Consider the following 20,216-nt stretch of genomic DNA (forward strand, 5'->3'; position numbering starts at 1 on the left):
ACTGGGTCTTGTTAGCTTAGAGAAGAGAAGACTTAGGAGGGATAGAATAGTTGTCTGCAAGCATTTTAAGGGCTGTTATGTGGAAGAGGGATTCAGCTTGTTCTTCTTGACTCCAGAGTGCAGAACAAAGAACATGGGGTGGAAGATGTAGAGAGGAAGATTTAAGCTCTTTGTAAGGGAAAAAAAAAAACTTCCTAAGAAATAAGACCGGGATGTTGGGAAAGACTGAAGACAAAAGGAGAGGGGGACGGCAGAGGATGAGATGGAGAGATAGTGTTGTGGAAGTCGTGAACATGCGCTTGGACAGACTTCAGGAGATAATGGAAGATAGAAGGGCCTGGCGTGCCCTGGTCTATGAAGTCATGAAGATCAGACAGGACTGAACACCTGAATGACAACAAAAAAGTGGAATGGGCTGTTTAGGGAAGTAGTGAACTCTTCCTCACTGGAGGAAGAGACAAAGGCTGGATTATTGGACATGTGGCAGAGGGCATTCTTCATGTATGAATTGGACTGTATTGCCTCAAGGTCTCTTCTCATTCTTAGATTCTGTGAGAAATGACATCTGAGTGTTGGTCACTACTAAAGCATACAATTATATTACCAGAAGTCTTGTAATTCATAATAAGATATCATTTGGCAGGCAATTAAGAGGTGCAGTGGATAGAGCACCAGACCTAGAGTCAGGAACACCTGGATTCAAATCCAGCCTCAGAGACTTACTAGCAGTGTGACCTTGGACAAATCATTTAACCTCTACCTCAATTTCTTTATCTCTAAGATGAGGATAGTAATAGTACCTACCTTTCAGGGTTGTGAGGATCAACTAAGATAATTGTAAAGCTCTTAGCACAGTGCCTGGCACATAGTGTTATATGAATGTTAACTATTATTATTATTGTATGAAAAATGACATCTGAGTATTAATCATTCCTGAAATATACAATTATATTACCAGAAGTCTTGTAATTCATAATAAGATATCATTTGGCAGGCAATTAAGAGGTACAGTAGATAGAGTACCAGGCTTAGAGTCAGAAATGCCTGGATTCAAATCCAGCCTCAGATACTTACTAGTAGTGTGACCTTGGACAAATAACTTCTGCCTCAGTTTCCTTATCTGTAAGATGAGAATAGTATAGTACCTACCTTTCAGGGTTGTGAGGATCCAATAAGATAATTGTAAAGCACTTAGCACAATGGCTGGCACATAGTGTTATATAAATGTTAACTATTATTTTTATTAAATTGTATGAAAAATGACATCTAAGTGTTAATCATTACTAAAGCACACAAATACATTGTCAGAATTCTTGTAATTAATAATAAGGTATCTTTGGGAGGTAGCTAGGTGGTACAATAGATTCAAAAAGCACTGGACCTGGATTCAAAAAGACCCACATTCAAATATATCCTCAGATAATTACCAGCTAAGTGACCCTGAGCAAGTCACTTGACTTCTGCCCCAGTTTCATCAGCTATAAAATGAGCATGATAATAGCATCTACTTCCTAGGGTTGCAGTGAGAATCAAATGAGTTAATATTTGTAAAGCCCTTTGCCCCCCTTAAAGCACTACAGAAATGCTACTTATTATTTGGGAGAATCTTAAGTATGAAAGTATGTTGAGGATCCCCATCTATGTAGTAAGACTATTGAACTAGCCCAGATTCTTGGGTTATCACTCTATGATATCACTCTATGAGTGAACTTTCAAGGGCTTTGATGCATCCTTTGGATGGCCAGGGGAAGCTAACTAACACATGAAGGAGAGGAGAAAACAGTCTTATTGTGCCTCTTTGTCTGAAAAATGGAATCTTAGTCCCCAGAGGTCATTTAGTCCAGTCCTTACCCCAAAGCTTATCTCTACACCGTCCTCTATGAGTGGAAGGCTAACACAATGCGACAACATGGTGCTCTGTCTAAAAACCTCTATACAGACATAGAGAACTCACTACTCCGCAAAGCAGCCTGTTCCACAAGAAGCCTGAAATCTAACCCAGTAGTCTACACATGCTTTTTTTTTTTCTTTCAGTCTTGCCCAGAAAATTGTTGCTACCTACCGTTTATGCTCTGAGCAGCTGTCATCTCAGCACCACTATGACTATGGTATGCGAGCTGTGAAGTCTGTCCTCACAGCTGCTGGGAACCTGAAGCTAAAATATCCAGAGGAAGACGAGAGTGTCCTGTTACTTCGGGCCTTATTGGATGTCAACTTGGCCAAATTCTTGGCCCAAGATGTGCCTCTGTTTCAGGTAAGCAGCAGGTCATCTTGGAACTGTGAGCTGTTGGGTTTATCCATACCAAAGCCGATGGATTAAAGGCCACCCAGCTTAGATGTCTTTCTATTAACAACAGATTGGAGGCCTGTGGGGCACCTGGACCCCTATTTAGGTTTCTCATGAATCCATTTTAAATACATTTCTTTTCTTTTTTTCTGGGGCAGTGAGAGTTAAGTGACTTACCCAAGGTCACACAGCTAGTAAGGGTCAAGTGTCTGAGGCCAGATTTGAACTCAGGTCCTCCGGAATCCAGGGCTTGTGCTTTACCCACTGTGCCACCTAGATGCCCCCAATACATTTCTTTTAGAGATTGTAGGAAGCACACTGGCTGGGCTGCAGAGCCAAGATTGGGCAACATTGTGAAATACACAAAACCTTCAATTCCCCTCTCTAGCTTTTTGTTCCAAAACCTTTTGTTCCTTCCTGGTACACTGCCCTTCTAGCTTCCCTATAGTTAGGCCCTCGTCCCATGTCCAATTCTCATACAGTCTTATTCTTACATAGTCAACACTAACCATGCAACAATGGTCAAGTCATTTTAATTTCTTTAAGCCTCAGTTTTGTCATCAGTAAAAGGGGGATAATAATACCTCCATGGCCACAGTACCCTCTCATAATGTGGTGAGGAAAGTGCTCTGTAAAAAGCACTATATAAATCTAAGACATTATGATTATGATTATTGTTACCATAATCACAATCACCTCCATAAAAGAGTTGCTTAATCTATACTCTGTGTATTTGCATTTTAATAGAGCATTCTGGAACCTGGAAAAGCTTTCCAGGCCTCAAGAACTACATCTTTAATTGTGGAATTTCAGGTACTATTGCCCATAGGTGCCATAGGGGAAGATAAGTATAAGCAGAAGATTCTGCTTATTGGTAAAATCAGCCTTTGCTAGCAGGTCCCCTGAGCTCTGGGAGCAGCTAGAAAAGGAAAACTGGACACATCTTATTCTCTTTACTAAGTGTAGTAGCATGTAGGATGTGCACTCCTTGAAAATAGATACAATTTCATTTTTGTCTTTCTTTCCTTAGTACCGAACACTGTGCTGACTTAAAAAAAAAACACCAAACAAACAAACTAGATCTACGATTTCATTCATACGAAGAATTCCCAAGAAGGAAACTTCCTCTATTAATCAGCTACTCAGAGACTTACAAAGTTGTCTTAGCCCAACAGTGCTGCATAGTAGATGAAGATCTTGAAGTACGGGCTCAAGTCTGATCTCTCAGAATCCTGGCTATTTGGTCCAGGCAAATCACTTAGCCTTCTGGTGTCCTAGGCAACTCTCAAAGGCAGGGGTTCTTACACTTGTTTGGGTGATGGACCCCCTAGGCAGTTTCATAAAACCAGGGGTCTACTGGTAAATGTTTAACAACCAGCTCTGAAAAAAAAAGTTTAATCTGCATTATTAACATTTTCTCCATCCCTTTCTTAAGACTAGACTATCAACAAAACAATAAATCAAGCCCTGATTTTTAGCATTTGCCAAATTCTGGGAAGTAAATGCTTCTGAAAAATCAACAATTGATGAGAGTCCAATTGGAGCTGGCTCTAGCACCCATGGATGAAGCCTACAGACCCCTTCTCAGAAGAATGTCTTTAAATGCATAAACTAAAATACATTACAAAGAAAACCAACTGTATTAAAATACAATTATCAAAAACTTATTAGGTATTTGATAAATGCTTGTTAAACTGTGAACTTGAGAGCAGGCACTGTGTCATTTTTTTTTAATCTTTGAATCTCCAGCTCATTGCATTCCACTTAGATGCTTGATAAATGTTTATTGAATTGGATTCCTCCAAGCTCACAATATTCTTCTCTATTCTATGTTAACAGGGGATCATATCGGATTTGTTCCCAGGAGTCATTCTTCCTAAGCCAGACTATGAGCTTTTCATTGCAGCACTAAATGAAAACATTAAAAAGATGAAACTCCAATCAGTACCATGGTTTATCGGAAAGATTATCCAGGTTAGTTTGTCATATGCCCATGGGAAGGTAGCTGTCTTACTTGTGAGTCTCTGTCATAGTCTTCTTTCATTCAAGATCATCTCAAAAGAACTTTAAATTACTAAGCTAAGGCTAGGGATTCTGAAAGATTTCATCAGGCACCTCGAAAACCACCACAATTAGAGGCTCTTACACCAAGACAGAAGTGAAAAAAAAAAACCCATTCAGTGATCGAGGATGCTATCCAATTTTGTTACTAAGAGCTCAAATTTAAGCTCTCCTTTAGTTTCCTCATGACAGCCACCCATGAATTGTTTCTAGTGTGAAAACAAGGAAGCTATCTTGAGCATTAGATGCAAGAATTTGTCAGGCCAGGGGCAGCTAAGTGGATAGAGCCCTGGGCTTGGAATGAGGAACTCATCTTCATGAGTTCAAATTCAGCCTCAGACACTTGCTATCTTTGTGACCCTGAGCAAGTCACTTGCCCTGTTTGCCTCAGTTTCTCATCTGTAAAATGAGCTGGTGAAGGAAATGGCAAAACACTTTAGTATCTTTGCCAGGAAATCCCCCAAAATGGAGTCACAGAGGGTAGGACACAACTGAAATGACTGAACAACAAGAAGATGAATGAGTTGATATACATTGGTGCTTTGTGATCATGTCTTTCTCTAAATTCATGCCATGGCATTGAGATATTGGATTATTGATTTAACTGAAACCCCATATTTTTATCAATGAAACCTGAGACTTAGAGAAATTAAGTGAGCCTGTGCACTATCTGTTGTGCTAAGCTGCTTCAAAGGTGAAATTGTGTCTTGTTGGTGAAAGTAGAGTCTTTTGGATACTCTGGTGTGATAGGTCACCTCAAAAAATCATAGCATCTAGAACAGAAACTGACCTTATACTTTACAGATGAGGAAATCAAGGTTGAAATGACTTGTCCAAAGCCACATAGTCAATTATTGGCAAGCAGAGCCCAAAGTAAAACTTGGGTTTCCTGCCTCTTACCTTATATCTTATGATGAAATACCATCTAGCAAATAGTGATAGGGAACCTCCTGGGGTTTCAGTCATCTTTACAGCAATGTCAATACTTTAGCATGGCACATATAAAGTATGGCAAAAGCTCCCTTGAAGAACATGAGTGACACTTGGAACACTACTGATTTATGCAGGATATTTTTCACCCAGCCACCTGATTTGGGAGAGGTCTAAAGTCAGGAATATCTGAGTCTGAATCCTATTTCACACATTTACTGAAATATCAGGCCAGTCACTTAACCTCTCTCAGCCTCAGTTTTCTGATCTGTAAAATGGGAGGAATAATAATAGCATCTACCTCACAGGGTTCTTGTAGGGATCAAGTAAGTTAATAGATATAAAGTGCTTAGTTACAACTATATATAAATACTGACTATTATTATTGTTATTCTCTTCTGAGCTGCCTCTTAGTTGGTAACTAGAATGATCCATCTTTGTCTAGATGGACAATAGCACATAAATCTAGAAATAAGTGGTATGACTATGCAGATAGAAAGGTAGTTGACATTCTTGATTATCTCCTTTTGGGCAGGCTAGTGGATAGCTGGGGTTCCTTTGCTCTGAAGTCAATAGCATTGATTGAATAGTCATTATACTACTTAAATTGCCCTAAGACTTTTGGGACACCCTATATAAACCAAAAAACAAAACCCGAGGTGTGTGTTTTCTCTGTGTGTATAGAGGTGTGTGTGTGTGTGTGTGTGTGTGTGTGTGTGTGTGTGTGTGTGAGGTGGGGGAGGGGAGAAAGAGAAAGAAACAGAAGGAGAGAAGGAAGAGGAAGAGGAGAGAGGGAGCAGAAAAGAAAGATGTATTATATTTGAGAAATTCATAACCTAATAGGGAAAAAGAAAATCCACACGATTCAACAAAGTATAAATGACAAAAACATTAAACTATACATCATACCACAAGAGACCAAATATAGGCTAATATATTCAGTGAAGGAAGAACAAATGGAAAATTAAAGAACTAGTTAGCCTTCTAGTTCCATAGTCAGTTGTTAAGTGAAGATTTGTGCCTTGGTTTTAGCCCTTATTATATGAAAATGCATTTGATTTGCACAATTAGGGAGCCATGCTCAGTACTTTGCTGTTCTATGAGTGCCAATCAAAGCAAAAGCCCATGACTTGGGAGCAGAAGATTCAGCAGAAACACAATTTGTGAATTCACTTCATTCATCCAGGCAGCTGGCTGAAGAATCTTGTATTCATAACATGTATTCATAACAGCTCTAAATTGAAGTTAAAGATACGTCAGAATCACAAACTGGGGTTCAGAGGTAGGTAGGCAGGCACATTCACTTTTGACCCATGCACCTAGAGAAGGAGTATGATATAGTGAATGGTGTGATGCACCTAGATAGAGTCTGGATAACTTGCATTCAAATCTTGCCTCAGACACTTCTTACTACCTCTGAGACCCCGGGCTAGTCACTTAAACTCAACCAGCCTTATGGGGAAAATGGAAATAATAAAAATACCTAGGACATCTAACTCATAATGTGTTATTAATCATATGCTCAAACTTGGGTTTTGAGGGAATCTGCTGTAATTCCTCACCTGATATTGCTTTCTTAGATTTATGAGATGATGCTGGTACGGCATGGTTACATGATTGTTGGAGACCCCTTGGGTGGGAAGACCTGTGCTTACAAAGTCCTGGCTGCGGCTCTGGGTGATATGTATGCAGGTAAAGATTAAAGCCCTACAGCTTCCAGAAGAAGAATTCATTTCACTCCACAAATTGGCTTTGGAGAGATATTGTTGGGGTGTTAGTTTTGCTCTCATTGGATTACTGTGTAGTAGCCAGAAATAGAACAGCATGCAGGCTTTCCTCTGTGGGCAAAAATACTGCAAGCTTAAGTAGAATTCCATGATGGCACAGGAGAACTGCTTGTCATTAAACCCAGGGTAGCTCACAGATGGAGAGAGGGTTTACAGGAAGCTTTGGAGTTTGGGGTGGGGGAACCACTTTCAATTAAGCAATTGGCCTAAATAGAAATGTTATGAAAGCAAATAGTTTGATTTTTTAAAAATAGGTCATTTTTATTTCCCCTTCCCCTCTCTATCTCCTTCCCTCCTCCCCCTCCTTTCTTTCCCATCTTTTCCCCTTCCCCCTTTTTCCTCCCTTTCTCTCTCTCTCTCTCTCTCTCTCTCTCTCTCTCTCTCTCTCTCTCTCTTTTTGCGGGGCAATGAGGGTTAAGTGACTTGCCCAGGGTCACATAGCTAGTAAGTGTCAAGTGTCTGAAGCTGGATTTGAACTCAGATCCTCCTGAATCCAGTGCCAGTGCTTTATCCACTGCACCACCGAGCTGCCCCCTCCCTTTCTCTTTTATTCCCCTGTCCCTCCTCTCTTCTTCCTTCTTCCTTTGCTCCCTCCCCTCTCTCCTCCTATTTCTTACCTCCTCCTCTCTTCTCTTTCCCCTCTTCCCTATCCTCCCTTTTCTTCTCTCTCCTCCCCTCTTTCTCTCCTCGCTTCCTCTCCCTTACCTTCTCTTTCCCTCCTTTGTTTTCTCTTCCCCTTCCTTTCACTTCCCCCTCCCTTTCCCTCTCACTTGGAGATATATTTAGCTTTAAGTCATAGATCTGGTACTTTCTAGGTGACAACAATTCACTTGTGTCTCAACTTCCTGTAAAAAGAGGAAGTTGGACTAGATGAATCCCTTTCAGCTCTAAAATGTTGATATTAAGTGCTTAATAAATGCTTGCTTGCTTGCAAGGATTGCTGTGAGGAAAGCACTTTGGTCAGTCTTAAAGAGTTAATTTAGGGCCACTAGGTGGCAGCAGTGGATAGAGTGCCCTGCCTGGACTCAGGAAGACCCAAGTTCAAATCTGATTTCAGACACTTATTGGTGGGTGACCCTAGGCAAATCACTTAACTGTTTGCCTCAGTTCCTCATCTGTAAAATGAGCTGGAGAAGAAAATGGCAAACCGCTCCATTCTTTTTGCTAAGAAAATCCCAAATGAGGTCACAAAGTATTGAACAACAAAGAGTTTAACATACACAAATGTAACTATTTTGTAATAATTCATATTATTATTATGTTACAGTTTAAAGTTTTCTCTCAATTGCCCTGCAAAGTAGTCATTGCAAGAATTATGAGTAGGGGCAGCTAGGTGATGCAGTGGATAAAGTACCTGCCCTGGATTTAGAAGGACCTGAGTTCAATTCCGGCCTCAGACACTTGACACTTACTAGCTGTGTGACCCTGGGCAAGTCACTTAACCCTCATTGCCCTGCAAAGAAAAAAAAAAGATTTATGAGCAATGAGATAATACAAGTAACTTTTGTAACTTTAAAGGACTATACAAATGCAAATACATACTTTTGTATCACCCAACTAGTGTTAAAATTATGACATTGTAAGCATCAAAGCACCAAATACTCAAAGACTCAAATACTCAAATCGTTCCTAAATTATTGTCCACTAAAGTTCTTCCTCATAAAGTTTCTTCTCAATCCAGTGGAAAAAGTGCAATTGTTGGAATCAGAAGATCTGGATTCAAATTTTGCCTGTGATAATGTCTACCTTTGTGATCTTGGGCAAGTCTCTTAACCCTCTGGGCCTCAAATTCCTCATCCGTACAAGGAGGAGAGTTGAACTAGATGACTTCTGAATCTCTTAATGGCTCTAATCCTGTCATCCTGTGGTCTTGACACAGAGATGACCCTGCATTTGAGAACTCCATGTGAATGGAGCACAAGTTCTAGCCCAGCTGGAAATTGCTTCAAGCCTGATTTGGTGATGTACAGGATGCCTGTCATCCAGCCCATTGGGAGAGCCCTATCCTCATGTTGATAAGTTTGGAGGCCACAACAATTATTTATTTATTTATTTTTAGTGAGGCAATTGGGGTTAAGTGACTTGCCCAGGGTCACACAGCTAGTAAGTGTTAAGTGTCTGAGGCCGGATTTGAACTCAGGTACTCCTGACTCCAGGGCCGGTGTTCTATCCACTGCGCCATCTAGCTGCCCCCCACAACAACTCTTGAAGATCATCTATTAAGTTGTAGAGAGGTTATGAACCACATTGGTGGAAGATGTTGCCACCCTGGTGAAATTATACTTTCTTGACATGTTGAAATGAATATTGCCCATGGTCTTTTTTTTGGGGGGGGGGGGTTGTTCTGAACAATTTAGGCTCATAAAATGCTAGGGCTGAGAGAGACTCTAAATATCATCTTTGTATTTCCCCTCACTTTCACAGCTGAGAAAATGGAATTCCTCAAGGGAAAAGTGATTTGCCCAAAGTCACATAACTGATAAGTTATAGAGCTAGTACTTGAACTCAGGTTTTCCAACTCTACATCCAATTATACCATTTAATTATACCATTTGATCCATTCTGGCTTCATAGATTTGGAGGAAGAATGACCCTGAGAGGTCATCTAATCTAACTTTCTCATTTTATAGATAAGGAAATTGAGGGCCAGGGAGAGGAACTGATTGGCATACAGGTGGTAATAAGTAGTGGATCTGGCGGATGAATCCCAATCCTGTGATTCCTAATGCAGGGTTCTTTCCATTGCAACATAACGCTACCCTAAACCCATAGACCTGATTTTCCTGGCTATGTTAAGTCTCAAAGAAGAGAGGGCTTAGGGCCTAGAGCAAGAAAATATTTAGGACTCCTATTTAAGCTATTTCCCATCCTAATGCCCTAGTTTCTACATTCTGCATTAAGTGAAGGAAGGCATGAATAGCACCTGTTTTTCTCAGGGTGTTCACGGAGATGTATCAAAATCCATTGGGCTGTGAGATTATACAAAGATCTAAGTAGATTCTGTATGTAAAGCATTTTGTAAACAGCAGAACATTAAGTAAATGTGACAGATGTTGATGATAGAGCATAGTTTCATTGCTGATGTCCTCCTTTGACCAAGAATCAGCGATTTTGTAATTTCTCTCCTTGGTTATTCTTGCCCAGCCAATCAGGGAGATGAGTTTGCTGTTGAATACAAAATCATCAATCCCAAAGCCATCACCATGGGTCAGCTGTATGGTTGCTTTGACCCAGTGAGTCACGAGTGGACTGATGGAGTCCTTGCCACCTCCTTTCGGGAGCAAGCAGCATCCTTGACTGATGACCGGAAGTGGATTATATTTGATGGCCCAGTGGATGCCGTTTGGATTGAAAATATGAACACTGTGCTGGATGATAACAAAAAGGTAGTTCCTAAATCTGGTGATACTTTAATATTATTGGGAAATTAAATCTTCTGGGTTGGTCTGAATGATACATATTTATGTATAGTATATACTTGTCCCATGAAAAGCTAATGCTCACAGGGGGGTAACAATAATAAGGAAATTAATGAATTATGCTTCTGTTTGCATGTCTATTCCCTAAGCTAATCATTTTAAAAGTAAGGGTTTTGGGAGGCAGCTAGGTGGCGCAGTGAATAGAGCACCAGCCCTGGATTCAGGAGGACCCGAGTTCAAATCCAACCTCAGACACTTAACACTTACTAGCTATGTGACCCTGGGCAAGTTACTTAACCCCAATTGCCTCACCAAAAAAAAAAAAAAAAAGTAAGAGTTTCTGTCTTGATTATAGTCCATATGGATAACAGCAGCTGGCCCAGGGTTGGACAGGGTTTGTGGAGTTCATTGAGGTGATAAGCTCCAAGTCAGGTATTTGTCATGAAAGGCATCCTGTAAAAGCAAGGTAAATATGCTTACATATTTACAGGGAATATGCTTACATATACAGGGAAAGTCAAGGAATCAAACCCAAGTTCAAGTTGTATTCTAAGGTCTGTTTCAAGGGGGAGTGAGTGAAATAGTACCCTGGGGGAGACTACAACTGCTGCTAGGCAATAGCTATTCACTCAATGTTTTATTGCATTTTTTCTGCTCTTATATGCATACCCCATCTATGCTGGCCCCAACTTCCGGAAATCTATGTTGCAATTGAGGTTGTACTGGGCCTATCCCCTTAAAGGTCAGCATTTACCTCCCATGAATCGGGCTCAGAAAATACATTCATTTGTGGAAACCTCTGATTAAAGCAGAAGGCCTTACTTACTGTAACAAATGCCTGCTTACTATTGAGAATAGAAACATAAATAACAGTTAGTGAAAGTTGTAATTGTCCTTCCTTACTTGAGAACATTAGTCAAAGACTGGAACACAGTCACGTCTATTTTATTAGCTTGAATATCTGGAGATAACACAATAAAATTGATTTATTTGTTCGTTCAACAAGAGTTATGATTTACCTAAGAGATAGTCAGTGACATGGAGAACTTTGGTATACAGCATGAGATAGCAAATAATAGATTTACAGAATGTTTTCACTAAAATGGATCTCAGGTATAGTGCTAATCCACATCCCTCATTTTAAGAATTAGTAAACTGGACCTAGATTGTTAAGTGGCACACTGACAGTTAGCATCAGGACTAGTAATAAAAAACAAACAAACAAAAAAACAACAAAAGTTCTCTTAGCTCCCAGGCCAGTCTTGTTTCTACTACTGTTCAATTCAATTCAACAAGCATTTATTAAGTGCCCACTGTATTCAAGGCACTGTTAGGGGTTGAAGAAACAAAAACCAGAGCAAGACAGTTCCTACCAAGAAGGAGTATACTCTACATACCACATTACAATGAACGATGACCAGCCAACTCAATCTTGCTGTTTTCTGATTACCAACAACATGGTCTTCCATTTTCTCCTGTCCAGCAATATACTTACATATCATTTTCTTCATGATGCACATGTGTATGTGTACATATATGTACATGGAATTTTATGCCCTCTTTTAAAAATTCAAATCTGATCCCCAGTTTTCCCTCAGAGTGTACTTTCATATCTTCAGAATAACTACTACAAGTGTCTTCCACAGGATACCTTTTTATTCCCAAATTATAATAAGCAGAACCATCTTAGTTAAGGCTGAATAGTAGTGTTGCTTCATGACTGAATGAATAATGTTTGCTAGTGATAATGATAGCTAACATTTCTATAGCACTTACTGCATGCCAGGCACTGTGCTAAATGCTTTACATTGATCATCTCATTGGATCCTCACATCAATCCTAGGGGATGCATGTTATTATTACCCCTATTTTACAGATAAAGACACTGAGGCAGAAATGTAGTCACTTGCCAGGGAGTCACATAGCTGCTAGTAAGTGTCTGGGGCCATATTTGAACTCATGTATTCCTGACCATAGGCCCAGTGCTCTCTCCCTTCTTTCACCTAGCTGCCCCCTTTTAATTCCCAAATTACAGTGATCTACCATTTAGGTAGTGTTGCCTCATTACTGAATGAATGATGTTTGATCCATAGGACGTTAGTGCTGGAAAGGAGCCCTCAGTTTTTAGGTGTGGCTGCAGTGAGTCCAGAGAAGTTTCAGTCTCACCTTCAGTCACACAATTAGTCTTAGAATGTTGACTGTTTAGGAGGATTGAAAGAAACCACCACAACATGAACTCATGTCTCATCTTGGCCATGTTGTACCTGGAAAGAGGCGCACAGCACAGCTATTTGCCCTTCATGAGTTTCTACCTAAAAGCCCACTCTCACTCACACACTTTGGGTAGTAACAATTCATGCTTTATGAGTAGGCACAAGGGAGGGGGTCAGTCACTCAAATTCCATTCCAAGAAACCTTGTTGAACAACTACTCTATGTACATTTAAAGCCTTTCACAACCTAGCTCCAACTTGCTTTTCCAGACTTAAAGCATCATTCCCTTCATATGCTCTTCAGTCCAGTCAAACTGGCCTTCGTACTTCCCTAGCCTCTATGCCTAGGTTGTGTAATGATTGGAATGATGCCACCTACTGGAGACTTGCTGTGGGAAAGCTCCGCCATGAGGAAAATGCCTCAGAGGGCAAGGTCATGTGGCTTTTCCTTGGCGTCAGGAAATGACGTTTGCTCGTGGGTGCTGTCTATCAAGGCTACCAGCCAATCAACTTGAGGAGCCTCCTATTTTCTGGGAGGAGACAGGAAGGAGGAAAGAGAGCCTGCGCAGAGAGCTCTCGCTCTTTTGGGTTCCTGACTTGATGGTGTTGGTGGCGGCAGAGGACTTCACAGGAAATTTGAGGAAAGATAGGAATGCCAGGCTGTTGGAATTCTGTTCTCAATCTTTTTCTTTCTATTTTTCTATAAACCCTTAAAAACCTAAACTCATTTTATCAGTGATTTTAGTCAGTTTCCCCCAAAACTGGGGGAACAGATTAGAATCCACATTTAGAATCTTAAATTACACAGTTGCACTCCCTCCTCTGTTCTCCTTCTACACATCCCTAGTTTCCCTCAAAGCTCAGCTTAAACATCCCTTCCTACATGAGACCTTTCCAGATTTTTTGACCTACTAGTACCTCCCTCCCAAAATTACTGTGCATTTATTTTGCACGTGTTTAGTATAGACTGACTTTACACAAGCTTTCCTAAAAGTCTTAGTGAATTTTTTATTTTTATTTTTTTGGTGAGGCAATTGGAGTTAAGTGACTTGCCCAGGGTCACACAGCTAGTAAGTGCCAAATGTCTGAGGCTGGATTTGAACTCAGGTACTCCAGACTCCACTGCACCACCTAGCTGCCCCAGTGTTAGTGAATTTTTAGGCTACAGCTAGATGGTTCGGTGGATAGAGTGTTGGGTCTGGAGTCAGGAAGACCTGAGTTATGGGCAAGTCACATAGCCTCTGTTTGCCTTAATCCACTGGAGAAGGAAATGGAAAATCTCTCTAGTATCTTTGCCGAGAAAACCTCATGCACAGCATGGTCTAGAGGGTCATGAAGAGTCAGACATGACCAAACAACAACAAGAAGAACAACAAAAGGCTTTTGGGACATCCTGTAGTTGGATGTGATCACGTTCTTTTCTCATTTTAACCCCATAGAATATAAACTCCTTGAGAAAAGCAGCTGTTTCACTTTTGTCTTTGTATGCTGGTGTCTAATCCAGCATCTGGTACATAGTAGGAGCTTAATAAAATAGAGTAGTGATCAGCCCAGGGTTTTACTAAATGCTGAGAGTAATACAAAAAGGGTATATGACATGTTCCTTGCCATCAAGAAATAGCATAGTTTTTTGGAAGAGAGGTAAAACCTATGTCCATGAAAAAATCCAAATAAAACCAACCAATATACAAGAAAGTGCCAAGTGAGGGCAGGAGGAGAAGGCTGGCTGTTGGAATGTTGGCATGAGTGGCTAAAATCTGTATTACGATGATTCAAATGTCTCTGTCAAGCCTGCAAGTGGCTGTGTTTCAAAAATATATTGCAGGGGAGTAGACTGGCTTTTCCCAGAAGTTCTACAAATAGTAAAACAGAACTTAAACTTAACTACTTCCTTTTCTTCTTCCTCTTCTTCCTCTTCTTTTTCGTCTTCTTCTTCTTCTTCTTCTTCTTCTTCTCCTTCTTTTTCGTCTTCTTCCTCTTCTTCTTCCTCTTCTTCTTCTTCTTCTTCTTCTTCTTCTTCTTCTTCTTCTTCTTCTTCTTCTCCTTCTTTTTCGTCTTCTTCCACTTCTTCTTCTTCTTCTTCTTCTTCTTCTTCTTCTTCTTCTCCTCCTCCTCCTCCTCCTTCTTCCTTGCACTTCCCAGCTGTGTTTAATGAGTGGAGAGATCATCCAGATGAGTGTCAAGATGAGCCTGATCTTTGAGCCAGCAGATCTGGAGCAGGCCTCACCAGCCACTGTCAGCAGGTAGTTGATCAACTAATGGAGCATTAATCCAAAGCTGGACCTAGGGGTGGGCAAGTGAGGCAGCCTTAAAGGGTACAACAGAAGGAAGGGGAAAGGTTGAGTGGTACCCTTAAGTAATGGTGCTACAAGGTTATTTTTATATAAATGCACATATTTAATGCCAGAAAATTCTTCCTTCTAAGGCATGTACTTTTTATTTTCTGATGTCAAATTGCATGTATTACAGCAGAAGCTATAAGTTTGTGGTGGACAGTAATGTAAGGAGGGCCTAATTTTCAAGCCTTGCCTAGGATACATAAATAACTTGTCCTTGCTCTTGGTTAATCTCAAATAGCAGATAACCTAAAAGTTAATGGCCTTGGAGTGAATTGTCAGATATGCTCCCTATCCCTGCCAGCAGCTTACCTTCCTAATTATATTTTGGTTTGGTGAATTTTAAAGTTAGTCTGCATTCCCAGAATGTACAACAGCAAATGGTGGTGAGAAGTCAGGCCACATGTGCCAGGATTAAAAACTTGCTACAGAAAATCTCCCATGTGGGTTGCAGCTGATAGTTCACAGAAAAAACCATTAACCTTCCCTTCCGAGTCTAGTGATTGATTGTCTGTGTCTTTGGTCTTCTCTCCTCCTCCCCCGTCTCTAGAACTGCTCCCTTTTATTTCTCACTCTTGTCGAGCCCTCCCCCACATATCTTCTGGCTCCCAATGGGACAGCCAACGACACAGGACTCAGTGCTGTTAAGTAGGACATGACTGACTAGGTGATGCCCGGTTTATGTTTGGCAGATGTGGGATGATCTACATGGAACCACACCAACTGGGCTGGAAGCCCTTGAAGGACTCCTACATGGAAACACTGCCCCCCCAACCTCACTGAAGAGCACACTGAACTGGTGAGACTTCTAGATCCTCTTGGCTGGAATCCCTACAGGAATATCTCAAAACCTGTCTCAGATACTTGCTAGCTGTGTGACCCTGGACAAGTCACTTAACCTCTGTCAGCCTCAGTTTCCTTATCTGTAAAATGGGGATAACAGTAATACCTCCCTCATAGGGTAGATTGTGAGGATTGAATGAAAAAAAAATAACGTATATGTATATATGTTGTGTGAGCACATGCATGCGCACACACACACCTTTGGGATGGTAGCTATTGTTTTTGGTTTGGTTTGGTTTGGTTTGGTTTGCGGAGCAATGAGGGTTAAGTGATTTGCTAAGGGTCACACAGCTAGTGTCAAGTGTCTGAGTCTGGATTTGAACTCAGGTCCTCCTGAATCCAAAGCCACTTAGCTGCCCCCCAGGATGCTAGCTATTGTTACAAGGTACTTTACCAGATACAGAGACAAAAACCAAACCAAACACCCAACCAGTAACCAAGCAGACAAACAAAACCAGTCTTTGCCCTCAAGGAGCTCTGGACTAAGCCTTTGCTCTCCCAGATCCTTAGGCCCTGGCCATGGTCATGCGCTCAGTGCAGGCCTGGGGAGCAAAAGTTTAAGGCCTTTGAACCCTTAAACAATAGGAGTAAGTAAGAAAAGGCTCCGTGTTTTCATCAAACCAACCCAAATTCATTTGAAATGTCATTCGGTGGGACTGAAGAGCATACAGGTTGTATATTTCCACCAGTGAAAAAAGCCAAGGTAGGTTCATTCTAACAGGCCTGTTCGTGTCACCATGGGTCACTCAGACGGCCTTCTATGGAATCTGTGTTTCAAGACTTCATTTTTTTTTATTGGTTGTTGAGAATTTGGAACACAGGGTGGGGATTGCTTTGCTTTTGTTATTGTATATCCAATGTCTGGAATAGGAGGTGGCACATAATGAGTGCTTATTAAATGTTGATTGATTTTCCCTTTGACACAATACATAAATCAGGGGTTCTTAAACTGGGAGTTGTGAACTTTTTTTTTTAAAAGATTTTGATAATTACATTTCACTGTACTTGTTTCCTTGCCTCTTTTGTATCCCTGGAACATAGCATAGGTCCTAGAACATAGTAGGTACTTAATAAAATATTTATTGATTTACTCGTTTTATAATCCTATGCATTTTATTTTATGCATTTAAAAAAAAATTCCTCTTAGAAGTGATCCATAGGCTTCATCAGACTGCTAAAGGACCCAGGATACACAAAAAAATTTAAGAACCTCTGCTATAAATGGTGGTTAGGTTCTCAGGATAGCCCACAAACATCTGTTTGGCTCACAAGATAGCTGTACTTTGAGTGTTGGGCCTAGAAGCCTTCTAAGACCTTGGTCCCAAATCTTCTCAGACAATGAAAAGAGAAGGCAGGGCTAAAAAGGGAAATTGTGGGGTGGGGGAGAGGGAGCCTTAAGGGCCTGGGGGCTTTCTGGATATAGCCATTGATAGTTATGGGTATTTTAACAGTGAAAAGTTCATAAATCAAAAACTTCCTGAATTACTGCTAGCTTCTTTTTCCAGGGAAGAGCAAAATATTCCAGAAGAATTGACCATCTTCAGAAAGATCCAGCCTTTTAACCTTGCTAACATGGCCTAATTATATGAATTTAAACTTTCAGGTTAATGACATGTTCATGTGGCTAGTCCAGCCCTCCTTAGAATTTGTCCGTCTCCACTGTAAATGTGTCGTCCAGACATCACCCATCCATCTTGCCTACTCCATGATGAAGCTATACAACTGTCTGTTTGGTAAATGTTGGTCTCATTCCCTAAGGCAAATAAAGAGTGGACTGGTATTTCTGCTCCACTTGCCCTCCTCCACCCTTTTCCAGAGAAATAGCTTAGAGACCCATAAGATACTGCCGATAAAAAGCCAGATCATAGACAATGTAATTTACACTAGTAAATTGCATTAGGGTTTCTCTTTAAATAAGCAAACAAAAAAACCCCACCTTATTTCATTAATATTTGTGGCATCATAAAGTAAGAAGAATGGGCAACTAGGTGGCATGGAGTGAGGAACATCTTCCCAAATTCAAATCTGGATCTAGGCACTTACTAGTTATGTAAACTTGGGCAAGTCACTTAACCTTGTTTGCCTTAATTTCTTCATCTGTAAAATGAGGTGGAGAAGGTAATGGAAAACCACTTCAGTATCTTTGCCAAGAAAACCCCAAATAGGGTCACGAAGACTCAGACGTGATTGAAAAGACTGAGCACCAACAGCAGAAACAAAAGAGTAGGAAAAACATTGGCTGTGGAGTCAGAGGCAAGTAATTTAACTCCTTTGGGCCTCAGTTTCTTCAACTATAAAATGAAGGACTTGGGTTAGACAGCCTCTGAGGGGGACCTTCCAATTCACTCTTGGTGTATATTACCTTGATTTCTGAATATATTCTTTCCTACTCTTTTAGCCAGCAAGCCATCTTTTCTAACAAAGGTTATAAATCAATCATTGTGCTGTAGTTTTAATCTTGGTTCAGCCTTCAACATCCTAGATAATTTGGGGCAAGACATGCAACATTTCCAGTCAGGCCTCAAGTTTCTTCATGAACACCATTAGATTAAATGGTTGTTGAGATAAAATGAAATGCTAAATGTGAAAGAACTTTAGAAACAAGGACTGGATAAATGTGAAGTATACACATGCTCATTTTATGAAAGTTTATTGCTATTTTTAAAAGCCTAGATTCATGGAAAGGATAAATAAGGTGTGATTATTTGAAATACAAGAAGATTAGGTTAGTCGTAGGAACTTTTAAGTAAAGGAGCCCCTTTATTGCATTTAAATAAGTGGTTCATTAATCTGTAAACTTCATTTAGTCCACTGAAATCTGTTAAAAGACAATTACTTAACTACTATAGGAATCTGTGATTTTATTGGTCTGATTTTATCCACTAACACAAACTGAAACTCCTCTAGGTTTTAGTTAATGGTCTTCATGAATTGTTGGAAAAATTCATCACCCAATGACCTACCTTAAAATAAGCCTCTCTGAGCTTAGCTAGGCAGGTCTTTGGATGACAGCCTGTTGTTAAGGTTGTATTTTAAGTCTTTCTGGCTTGATAGGATCTGTCAGAATTAGCATTCCATGGATAAAGCCTTCAAGAACCCAGAGGCATCATAGTGGGACTTTAGCGGACAGAAGTTATGTATCTATTCAAAAAGTTTTATTGGCTGCCATTTTGTTACAAGCTGGTAGGCTGGAGCACAAGTCAAACTTAAGATAATGTCTTGATAGTGTCTAGTCTTCCAAATTTTCTTAAATCAGTCAACTTTTCAAGCTATTTTGGGCCAAGAAGACTGACAAATCCAAAATGCTGAGCTATTGAGTCGAAATAGTTTATTTCATTTAGTTAAATGTGATTCAATGTCTAAAAACTCAGTAAACACACTGCTCTTCAAGAACCAAAGGTTTCTGGCAAAAAGGCTCTGATCAGGGCAGTGCCCTGGCAAGGGCTACTCGTCCAGAGAGTGTAATAAAGGTGGAGGGGGGAAAGGGGATGGAGGAGAACTGGGAAGCAGTTTAGAATCACAAAGGGGAAAATAGCAAAAAGGAAGAGGAGGATTAAGGGGGAAGGAAAAAGAACCTTGCTTAATTCACAATATTGATTAAGCTTGTTCCTTTTCCCAGAAACCCTGATCTCCCAATCTTAGGCTTGTCATGTTGGCTGTTTTCTCCAGGTCTCAATCCTCTTATGACTTTCAGAGATGTTAGGGGAAGAAGGACAGGTTTGTGGTGCCAACTGTGGTTCTAAAGTTCTGTGCTATTCTTTTTTTAGATGAAATCAGAGAGGTGAATAGCCCAGACTATGAAGGAGAAAACTTGACAAGCCAACAGATATTTCTCTGGCTTCAAGGCCTCTTCCTCTTTTCTCTGGTATGGACGGTGGCAGGGACCATCAATGCGGACAGCAGAAAGAAATTTGATATTTTTTTCCGCAACCTGCTGATGGGCACAGATAACTCCAACCCTCGTCCCAAAAGCGTCAAAATCACCAAAAATAATATATTCCCAGAAAAAGGTAACCAGTTTTATTTCTCCCTACTAGTTTGGACCTGACCTCAAATAGAGTTGGTTTCTGGGTCTGTGATGGGATCAGATTTGGGGGCTAACTTATGAAATGCTTCTGCCAAATGAAGGAGAAATGGTGGGGAATTGGGACATGCAGAGATGTAGCTGAACTACAACTGAATACCTTCAAGGTTAGACACTCAGTAGCCCACACAGTCCCTCATTTGGGGTTCCCATGCTGATGTGGGGCACTGATAAATTTTTCTGGGGCAACATAGATATGTAGTCACTCTACAGAGCCTGCTACATCTTATGCTTTGGGGCTTTGAATATCTATAGAC

The 20,216-nt window shown here is 40.5% G+C and overlaps 1 protein-coding gene across 1 annotated transcript in view; it reads left to right on the forward strand.

Moving 5' to 3' along the window:
• DNAH3 (dynein axonemal heavy chain 3) overlaps nucleotides 1–20,216 on the forward strand; it is a 187,373-nt gene that overhangs the window by 113,629 nt on the left and 53,528 nt on the right. The window contains 9 exon segments of the mRNA XM_043975895.1: nucleotides 2,035–2,254; nucleotides 4,127–4,261; nucleotides 6,859–6,970; nucleotides 10,210–10,451; nucleotides 14,839–14,939; nucleotides 15,725–15,797; nucleotides 15,799–15,831; nucleotides 17,479–17,608; nucleotides 19,643–19,885. Of these exon segments, the coding sequence (XP_043831830.1) occupies nucleotides 2,035–2,254; nucleotides 4,127–4,261; nucleotides 6,859–6,970; nucleotides 10,210–10,451; nucleotides 14,839–14,939; nucleotides 15,725–15,797; nucleotides 15,799–15,831; nucleotides 17,479–17,608; nucleotides 19,643–19,885 (1,289 nt within the window).

Source organism: Dromiciops gliroides, chromosome 1 (genome assembly GCF_019393635.1).
Source record: "Dromiciops gliroides isolate mDroGli1 chromosome 1, mDroGli1.pri, whole genome shotgun sequence".
Taxonomy (NCBI): domain Eukaryota; kingdom Metazoa; phylum Chordata; class Mammalia; order Microbiotheria; family Microbiotheriidae; genus Dromiciops; species Dromiciops gliroides.